Source organism: Trachemys scripta, chromosome 7 (assembly GCF_013100865.1).
Source record: "Trachemys scripta elegans isolate TJP31775 chromosome 7, CAS_Tse_1.0, whole genome shotgun sequence".
Lineage (NCBI taxonomy): Eukaryota > Metazoa > Chordata > Testudines > Emydidae > Trachemys > Trachemys scripta.
The window spans coordinates 29,422,248-29,432,458 of record NC_048304.1 but is presented as its reverse complement, the minus strand read 5'-3'; the positions used below and the strand labels follow the sequence as shown (position 1 = coordinate 29,432,458).

At 61.0% G+C, this 10,211-nt stretch overlaps 2 protein-coding genes across 3 annotated transcripts in view; one reads left to right on the top strand and one right to left on the bottom strand.

Annotated features, from left to right (window-relative positions):
- Nucleotides 1-10,211, bottom strand: part of MRPL11 (mitochondrial ribosomal protein L11) — a 13,721-nt gene that overhangs the window by 2,786 nt on the left and 724 nt on the right. The window contains exon 2 of the mRNA XM_034777216.1: nt 9,742-9,876. Coding sequence (XP_034633107.1) covers nt 9,742-9,864 — 123 coding nt within the window. The 5' untranslated portion in view covers nt 9,865-9,876. The remainder of the gene's footprint in view (nt 1-9,741; nt 9,877-10,211) is intronic.
- Nucleotides 1,767-6,592, top strand: LOC117880766 (transmembrane protein 121-like). 2 transcript variants are annotated; one of them, XM_034777215.1, is made up of 3 exons: nt 1,767-1,847; nt 2,193-2,381; nt 5,061-6,592. In XM_034777215.1, exons 2-3 carry the CDS (start codon nt 2,276-2,278, stop codon nt 6,011-6,013), a joined length of 1,059 nt encoding a protein of 352 aa, XP_034633106.1. In that variant the 5' UTR covers nt 1,767-1,847; nt 2,193-2,275; the 3' UTR covers nt 6,014-6,592. The 2 variants fall into 2 exon arrangements, with proteins under 2 accessions (XP_034633106.1, XP_034633105.1); XM_034777214.1 differs by lacking the exon at nt 1,767-1,847 and having other exon boundaries at nt 2,115-2,381.

The following is a 10,211-nucleotide window of genomic DNA, read 5'->3' as shown; positions in this document are numbered from 1 at the left end:
CTCTAGGCACCAGCAAAACAAGCTGGTGCTTGGGGCGGCACATTTTTAGGGGCGGCATTCTGGCGCGGGCCATGCTGCCCCTAAAAATGTGCCCCGGCTGCCCTAACTCACCTCCGCGGCTGCCGCTCACACTCCGGTGCTCGCCCTCCCTCCCAGGCTCTCAAACCCGGGAGGGAGGGCGAGCAGCGGCGCGCGAAACAGCTGATTTGCGCGCCGCGGCCGCTTGGGATCTCCCCCTCCCTCCCGGGTTTGAGAGCCTGGGAGGGAGGGTGAGCAGCGGCGCGCGAGCGGCAGCAGCGGAGGTGAGTTAGGGTGGCCGGGGCACATTTTTAGGGGCGGCATTCTGGCGCGGGCCAGAATGCCGCCCCTAAAAATGTGCCGCCCCAAGCACCAGCTTGTTTTGCTGGTGCCTAGAGCTGGCCCTGGCTGGGCGTAGAGTCCAGATCCAGGGTGTAACGCAGGGCTCTGGATCTGGTGGGACGACTTGTGCAATATGAAGTTGTCACTAATGATCAGGCCAAATAAAGCTGAATTAGAGCAGCACTCGCTGCCTCCCGAAGCAGTTGTGAGCTCCCCAGGGAACCCAGACACCACACCGACCACACACACGTCCCACCTAGATGGACCCCCAGACATGCGCAGCATAATCCCTGCCCAGCACACACACCCCAGCACATCTCAAGACATGCACAGCACAACCCCCCCAGCGCGCACACCCCAGCAATCCCACACCTGCACAGCACAACCCCCACCCAGCGTGCACACCCCAGCAACCCCACACCCTGACACACGCGCAGCACAACCCCCACCCAGCACACATACCCCAGCAACCCCACACCCTGACACACGCACAGCACAACCCCTACCCAGCGCACACACCCCAGCAACCCGACACACACACAGCACCACCCCCGCCCAGCACACATACCCCAGGAACCCCACACCTCAACACACACACAGCACAACCCCTGCCCAACGCACACACCCCAGCAACCTCACACCCCGAGACACGCACAGCACAACCCCCACCCAGCACACACACACCAGTGAACCCCACACGGGCAGAGACACACGTAGAGATTCCAATGAGCCCTTCTGGCCTCAGAGCCTATGAACCACACACTGCAGGACCTGCTCCCTCCAGCGGGAGGCAGCACACACACTAGCCCAGACCCCATGCCCATGCTATTGCGCCCCTTTGTTCATTGCTCTGGTCACTGCGCTATGATTGACGGGAGGATACCAGGGTGGTGCCTCCCTCCCCCTCCATCTCTGCCTGCCTCCGGAGAATTTCCCGCCTCGGGGTTGCAAAGCTATCAGGGCAGGCTGGCTACTGCAGGGATCTGCACCAGGATGGGCTGACACTGGCGCTTTGGGGCCCAAAATGCTGTAGATGGACCTGTAACCCTGCCCCCGGCCCAGGAATGGACAGTCCTGCCCCAGAAGGGACTGAACTCCTGGCCCCAGGAGAATCAGTGGCACTGTACAGGAGCAGCAAGAATGCCACCCCCACCCCTCTCCCAGAACCAGGGGCAGACCCCACGTCCTGATTCCCACTCTAACCACTAGACCGCACTGCCCTCAAGCGCTGGGAAGAGAACCCAGGAGTCCTGGCTCCCAGTCCCTGCTCTAACCACTAGACCCCGGACCCCACCCCTCAGTCGGAGCCCACTCCAGAGCCCGCCATCTCCTCGCCCCCCGGAGCACCGAGAGCAGCCCAGGCTCCCCGCACGCGCCGCCAGCGGCACAAGGACCGCGCAGAGCCCGGACTCTGCGGCGGGATTCAGGCCCCGCCCCCTGCACTCACGCACGCGCGCCGCTGCCGCTCCAGCATACGGGACCTGCAGGTAATGGGGGCGGGGAACAGGCTGCCCTGCCCCCGGGGGTCTGGCCGGGAACGCCTCCGCGCGAGACGGGCAGCGGGAAGCAATGGGGGGATTGGGGGCCGGAGGGGGGGAGGAAGCAATGGGGGCATTGGGGCCTGGGGGAGGAGGAAGCAATGGGATGGTGGGGAAGGCGATGGGGGATTGGGGGCCGGGGGAGGAGGAAGCAATGGGATGGGGGGGAAGGCGATGGGGGAGGAGGAAGCACTGGGGTGGGGGAGGCAATGGGGGATTCGGGGACTGGGGTGCGATGGGGTCAGGCTCACAGGATCTGGGGACACATGGTAAGCCCCGACCCCCTCCCCACAGGCAAGGCTGTGCAGGAGCAGCACCCAGGGCTGTGGATTAGGGAGCAGCCAACAGACACAGGGGACTACCCACAGCTTGAAGCAATGGCAGGGAGTGGGGCACAGACAGCCGGACAGAGCCCGAGCCCTGGACTGACGCAGGGGGAGGAGCGAGGCCCAGCCTGCTCCCAGGGAGGACCAGGATGCGCAGGTCAGTATGTCGCTCTGAAATCACCCCTGCTCTAACAAACTAGACCCCTCTCCTCTCCCAGAGCTGGGGACAGAACATCCACCCCTTTAGCATCACAGCAGGGAACTGAGGTCAGCGGCAACAAACAGTTCTTCCTGTCACCGCCTGAACTACTGTGCAGTGCTGCTTTTACACAACCCCAGCCCAGAGGTGGCTGCATCTCAACACTGAGCAAGGGATCCCAGCATCAACAGCTCTCATACCCCACCCCAGAGCCAGCTGCTTCTCTGCACCAGGCAAGAGATCCCTGCATAAACAGCCCCAGTGCGACGCTGCACAGTCCCTGGCTGTCTACTAGTCTGTGAAGTGCCCGAGAGTCCTGCTGTGGGGAGATGCTGGGAGCTGACGCATCTCTGGCAGGGCAAATGAATCCGACCGACCGTCATGTGAGTAGGGAGGGTTGAGAGCCCAGGAGCTACTCGCTGGGCTGGAAGCTGGCATAGGGTGACCAGATGTCCTGATTTTATAGGGACAGTCCCGATATTTGGAGCTTTTTTTTTTTTTTTTTTTTTAATATGGGCTCCTATTACCCCCCACCCCCTGTCCCGTTTTTTTTCACACTTGCTATCTGGTCACCCTAAGCTGGCACCAAGGAGGGAGGGACAGGCCCCAGCACCCACCCCCACCTGCAGGGATCACCTACCAGGAGGAGCCGTTCCCATCCCCTGCCAGAGCACACTACTGTCAGCAAGCCAAATGGCTGGTTCTGGGATCCACGGGTGGGAGGGGAGCACGAAGACAGCAGGCAGGCAAAGCGTGCCCCACTAATATAGGCTGGCATGTCACAACCAGCTCCCAGCACAGAAGATGGACATCCCCACCTGAGTCAACAGTCCCCCTGCGTCAGGGCTGGATCACAGCCAGCAGGGCAGCCCCTAGACAGCAAAGGTCCCAGCCCCCAGAACCAGCCAGTGCCACCCCCAGCTGTGTCACCCTTCCAAACTCCATCATTCGGGGGGGAAAGAGGCAGGAAAGACAGTGATGGGGAAGAGCTCATTGAAGCTTCACTCCCTCCCTCCCTCCCCCCCCCAAAAAAGAAATCCATAAATCATGCTGCCATGCTAGGAGCTGGCACTATCAGCTGCACTGGCATCAGGCCAGTTGGGAAATTGGACCCTTGGTCTCTACCATCAGGGGGGGCCCAGCCCCAGCCCCTACTCAGGCTGGGGCACAGGTCTGCTAGCCAAAGCTGAGACAATCCTACCCAGCATCCTTCCTGCAGCATCCTAGTCAATAACCACATGGGTCTTTTAACCTCTGAGAAATCAGTGCTGTGTGTGCACCAGCAAGGCACCTAGCGCCTGCCTCAGGGTTGGGGTGTAGGGGCTATTTATACAGGGATCCCTCGCCTGGTGCGGAGATGCAGCTGGCTCTGGGCTGGGGCACAGGGGAGGTGGGGCTGTTTATACAGGGATCCCTCACCTGGTGCTGAGATGCAGCTGGCTCTGGGCTGGGGCACGGGGGAGAGGGGGCTGTTTATACAGGGATCCCTCACGCGGCACTGAGATGCAGCTGGCTCTGGGGCATGGGGCTGTTTATATCTAATCAACAGCAATGAAATGCCACGTCAAGGTGGCTGAAGTCGCTATTTGTGGCTGCAGTGTCTTGGGAGAGCGTGAGCATGGCCAGTGTGTATGTTCGTAGTGTTCGCATGGGGCGGGGCAGGTGGAGGGCTCTCCCTCCACTGGCTGCTCTCCCTGAGAAGGTGCCATGGGGAAGGACCAGAGTGGCAGGGGCTGGCTGCCTTGCTGGCCCATTAAGAATGAGGGGACAGGGCTGCCAGCAACAATGATAGTTGCTGGGATCAGCAACCAAATACGTCGCTGCTCAACTCCTCCCCGCACACAGGTGCTGCTATTGGAGCCAGCGGTTAGAGCTGAGAGCCAGGACTCCTTGGTTCTACTCTCCACTCTGGGAGGCGAGTGAGTCTAGTGGCTAGAGCAGCAGGCTGGGAGCCAGGAGGTCTAGCCCCAGCACTGCCACTGACTCCGTGTGCCCCTGGGTGAGCCCCTCTCGCTCAGTGCCTCAGTTTCCCTGTGTGGGACAGCACTGGGCTGACCCAGTTTCAGGGTCCCCATCAGGTATGGGAGCCAGCAGAGTCAGACCACTCCCATCACCCTGCCTGCCCAGCCGTGCTCCTCAGATAACTCCCTACAGGCACCTCCCCCACTGAGGGCATTCTGTGCTAGAGGGGGCCCTGTGGGACTGGTGCAAGGGCCGGGGTGAAGTACAGGGGGAATGCAGGGGTGCTGGGCCAGTGCTGGGAGCCCTTCAGAGAGGCTGCATTCCTCAGGACAGCAAAAGGGGAAGTGCGTTCCCTGCAATGCAGCCTGTAGGGGGCAGAGGGGAGCACAGTCCCCACCCCCTGCCCACAGCACTAACCACGGGGGCATTTGGAGTGACCCATTCTGGAGGCCCGGCATTAGCCCCAGGATGGTATGTGCATGTCCAGAAGCCACGGCCTGTCCTTGGTCCCCCATGGCCCAATTGTACATAGCCGGGTCCCCTCTGGCCTGTCCTCGGTCCCTGTGGGCCCAGCATTAGCCCCGGGATGGTGCGTCCCAAGTCTGCAGCCTGGTCTCTCACGGCCCATCCTGCCCCAGGCAAGTGTGACTCACCACTGCTGTCTTTTCCCCACAGGTGCTGCCAGCTGGCCACCCCCTGTGACCAGGCTCCCCCGCTCCATGGCACCACCGCCCCCTGCCAGCAAGCCACACGCCTGCATGTCAGCGGTGGTGATCGTCTCCACCATGGCAGCGGTGGACGTGTACCTGATGGAGCTGAGTGCTGGAGCACAGCGGGCCAGCGTGCTGGCCCTGGCACTGGCAGGTGATCTGTGCTTCCTCTTGGTGCTGCGCTATGTGGGGACATGGGCGGGTGCCGAGGCGCGGACCCCGCGGCATGGCTACACCATGGCACTCTGGTTCCTCTTTGTCTTCACCCTGGAGATCAAGCTATACTTCATCTATCAGGGGTACCGGGCCGACCGGCGCACCCCTGACCCGCTGGCCCGCCGTACCCTGACCCTGCTGCTCTCCATCTGCATCCCCTCCCTTTACATGGTCCTGGTGGCCACCGAGCACCTGGAGCACATGGCCACCTTCCGGCGCAAGGAGGACCTGCGCGGCCGGCTTCTCTGGGTGGTGGTGGACCTGCTGGACCTACTGGAGATGCAGGCCAGCCTGTGGGAGCCTCAGTGGCAGAGGCTGCCGCTGTGGGCTGAGGGCCTGACTTTCTTCTACTGCTACAGCCTGCTGCTGGTGCTGCCCTGCGTGGCACTGGGCGAGATGGACCTGCCCGCCCCACCCCGCCTCCCACTTTACCCGCTGCTCAGCCTGCTGGCTGTCAACCTGGCCACATTGGCCATCCGGGCTGCTGACCTGCTGCTCTACCGCGACCAGCGGGTCTCTGCCATCTTCATGGCCAAGAACCTACTGGCCATCGCGCTCAAGGGGTGCACGGCCTTGCAGTACCACAGAGCTGGGGCTGCCAGGCTGGGGGAGCTCCCCCCTGGGGACATGCCATGTCACACACCCCGGCGTGGGGGCATGGACAGCACCTCTGGGCCCAGGTTCACCCCCCGGGAGTTCTGAGTGCGCAGGGACACTGCAACACCACACCCTGAGCTGGAGCTGTGAGCATGGGGCCAGATCCCCTGCTGGTATTTTCCGGCAAAGCTGCCCTGATGTAAAGTGGCCCCCAGACTCCTTCACACGCAGAGAGGGGCTGAGATCACAAACCACTATTCACTAACGGACAGGACTAGCATAGAAAGGGGTTGAGGAACACCAGGCATAGCAGGGGACTATGGGTTGGGATTGAGGGGCGCTGAGATGATGGGATCTGCAGGTAGGGACTGAGGGACACCAGCAGTGCTGGGGTGGGAGGCAGGCTCCACCCCTGCCCTTTGGGCTCCATTCCCCACTGCAGCACATTGATGACCACTGTGTACACTCATCACCCCTGTGCTGAGCTAGACTGAGACACATGGGCCCACACCTAGCTGGCCCCGTGGTGAGGGACTGGAGTGTAGCGAGCCCAGGCTGGAGCACTGGATGGGCCCAATGGGTGGTGCCAGCTATGGCCCTGCCACTCGGAGAGGTAGGGGGCACATGCCCGGGCCTGGATGCTCCATGCAGGACAGAGGCAAAATAAAGAAGAGCTAACACAGACCAGACCTTGGATCCCAGTGTGCACGGAGTTCTGGGGCTGGTGCACCACGGCCTGCATTCTCAACCCGGTGCCCCCAAGGAAGTGCCAGCCCCTGACCTTGGCGAAGGCCGGGCTGGGGAGGGATGGAGCCCTGAGTACCCCCTTTATCAGCCAGCAGGAGGGAAGGGGAGGGGAGGGGAGCCAGGACTCCTGGTTTCTGTCCCAGCTCAGTCACTGACTCACTGTGTGACCTCAGAAAAATGTTTTGTCCCTCTTTGGGCCCTCCGTTTCCCCATCATAGAGTTCAGGGCATTCCCATCCCAGTGGCGGGTGGTTAGCGAGTGACCACTGACCACGTGCTGTGACATCCCCTACAAGGGGCTGTGGCCCCCTCTCATCACTGGGGAGAGGCTCACGCATTGGCTCCTTTAGAGCCAGGCCCAGCCCAGCACCTCAGCAGCTCCCAGCTCTGTGCTTGGGTTTCCCTGTCCCCTCCAGCTTGAGAGAAGGGGCTTTAACACAGCCTTCCCTGCACCCATCCTGCAGCCACTCACCTGCCCCAGCACTGGAACAATGCCACCTCTGGGGTGGGCACAGGGGCTGTTTATACAGGGCTTCCTCCCCAGCACCCCTTGGAGGGGAAAGGGCCAGTGCCCCATTCCCTGGCCCCGCTGTCCCGGGGAGGGGGGGAGCAGGGGAATGGGGTAAGGACACAGAAACAGAATGAGCCCCACACTGTCTTTCCCAAAGGGCATTGTCCCTGATCTGGCCCCAAACCAGGGGGACTGGCTGGCTCATGGGTTGGGGACTCAGGGCTGTCAGCTCATATTTACAGCAAAAGCCTTTTGTGGGTTTTGCAGCAACCCCCAGCCCCTTCTCCAGAGCTGGGACAATCCCAGCTTGGGGGCCAGGATTCATTGGGGTCACCCCATGGCCCTGTTACAGGAGGGCACCTCATGGGGCAGCAGCCCAGCAGGACTCTCCACACTCCCAGCAGAGGAGAGGCCAAGTGCCCTGCTGCTGGGACAGATGCCCACTACCCACCGGCTGGGCCCCGCCATGCCAGGAGGCAGCATGGTCTTGGGGAAGGGTGGGAGGATGCTCTGGGCTGGGACTCAGGGGTGCAATCCTCGCCACTGATTCCCTGCATGACCATGGACGAGTCTTGGCTGCTCTGTGGGTCCCAGCTAACAGCCACCCTACCTCTGTCCAGGAGCTCTTTGGGACAGGTCTCTTGGTATGGGTCTGTGCAGGGCCGGGCGCGCTAGGAGCCCTGATATCAGCCGGGGAAACGTCTGTGCAGCCTCCAGCATGACGAGGGCTGATCTCAGTCGTGTGTGTGTGTCAGTAGAACGGTGCCTCTGGGCTCCACCTTTGCACAAGCAGCAGCTACAGACGGGCTCTGAGCCCGGGGCAGGCAGGGGCATTCTCAGCCATTCCAGCCCAGCCCCTCTCTAGCCATTGTCTGAACACAGCCCAGAGCGGGTTGCAGCAGCAGACAAGACAACACACAGGCGCATCGCTGGGCTGCACTCACTCTAAGCGGTGGGATTGGGGGTGCAGCGGGAGCTTGTGCAGTCACATCTCAAGGCCAGAAAGGCCCATTCAAATCCTCCAGTCTGACCCCCCCGGCTGGATAATCCTCCCAGGGATCCTGCAGCCTGCCCAGAGCTGCTCGTTAAGCTGGAGTGGAGCTTTTAGAGAAAGACTCCAGAGCTGAACTGAGACTCCAAGCAACAGACTCCCTTCCCACCCCCACCCCATTCCTGGGGCACTTGTCAGAAGGGCAGATCTGCCTCCCTCTTAAACAATGGCCCATGAATGCATCCAGGCATCACCTCCAGGCCCTTGACTCTCACTCAGCCTCTGCTGGTGACATTAATGAGCTCCCTGCTCCAGAACCGCCCCCACCCTGTGCGGAAGGGCTGAGAGACTGGGGATCAAGCCCCCTTGGAACCTTGTCTGGGAAAAGCTAACTCCATGTAGTTCCCACAGCCTCTCCCCGCAAGACATTCTCCAGCCGTTGGGTCACTGTGGGGCTCTTTTCTGCACCCTCTCTGATTTTTCAACACATGGCAATGCATGTGGATGCACTACATGGACTAGGATGGGGCAAAATCCCCTCCCTGCTCATACTCACTAATCCTGTTTACACAGTCAAGGGGATCACTAGCCAGTTTCTAGCCCCTTTCATAGGGGTGCATTGATTTTGCCCCGCCCTAGGTGTTTCGTCAGAATGCCGCGAGGTACCAAGTCAGATGCCTTGCGGAGTCCCAATCAATTGAATCAACGCAGTTACCGTCAGCGACTAAGCTGTGATCTCAGCCAATCACGATGCCAGACTCGTCTGACAGACGGACTCCCCAGAAAGTCATCACCGGCAACAGTTACAACACTCGTTCCTCGCAGCACAGGTCTGAGGCGCTGCCCCATTTGGGGAGAGCAACGAAAGCCTCCGAGATGCCCTTCTTCTCTCTCATAGCTAAAGCCACTAGTGCCAGCTACTCCCAGCCTGAACCGATCCTTTCCACAGGCATTTGAACGGAAGACAACCCCTTGTGATTCCCGAGTGCCTCATGCCCAGCCTGGCTGCCCCGATTGGGACTGGAACCCCAACATGAAGTTCAATAGAGCAATCTCTCTCTGTCCCCCGCCCCAAGGGGGAAGATGCTTCAATTGCAGAGAGCTCAAGAGCCAGTAGAGGGACTGGGCCCCATAAGAGACTCAATCCCTAAAGGGCTCCGTGCCCCCATGTGTCTCCCAAACACGCCTGGGGAGGCTGGATCTCTTCCTGCCCGCAAACACTGTGCCCCTGGGAACAGGTGTAAGAGGAAATCCTCCTTCCGTAAGCTGGGATGCTGCCCTGACATCTGCATCCAGCCAGCAAATGGGAGGGGGTTAAAGACCCCATACCGCAGGATTTGAACCACAGATCCAACAGCCTTGAGCAGCCCAGAGTGAGAGCAGCTAACCCCATTCCCACCTTGTGAGTAGCCACAGGGGGGAGCAGGAACCCTGGGGAGGGGATTATTTTGGAGCATCACTGTCCCAGAGGCAACTGCTGCTCTTGCAGTGAACCTCATTCGCCCACACCACTTGTTAAACACACCAACCATCCCCAGTATAACAGCCCGCCCCAATCACACAGCCAGTGAGAGGCCTGGCCTACCTGCCCGAGGACAGGGCCCAGGGGAGGCCCCGGCATGGCCTGCCCTGCCCGGATGATCATTCGGATGACACTCCCGGGATCGACCTTCTTTGCAGCTTTGGCGGCACGGGAGATTTTTGACATGGTGAGTCTCAGCTGCGAGATGAGTACAGGGGAGAGGGGAGGTCACAGGGGGCAGAATCCAGCCCCAGGGGAGAGCGCTGGGGAGCTGGCAGGCTCTCTCCAGCACCCACCACACTGGCACTAGAAAGGGCTCCTTTGCCACCCAAGAGGTGCCACAGGCCTGGGGAAACTGTTGTTTGTGCCATATCACGGTTAGAAACCACTATTCCCTGAGGGTCCTAGTGCTCCCCACCCCTATTGTACAGCCATACACCTCAACCCCCCAATTCCCATGGCTCCTGTACACGCCCTAACCATACACCTCAGTCCCCTGTACACACCCTAACCATACACCTCAGTCCCCCCGA

Excerpts from the sequence above, each read along its gene's own strand:
- LOC117880766 (XM_034777214.1), top strand. The coding sequence starts at position 2,165 with ATGGTAAGCCCCGACCCCCTCCCCACAGGCAAGGCTGTGCAGGAGCAG. Across the intron at positions 2,382-5,060 it reads GGGAGGACCAGGATGCGCAG|GTGCTGCCAGCTGGCCACCC; the intron begins GTCAGTATGTCG and ends TTTTCCCCACAG.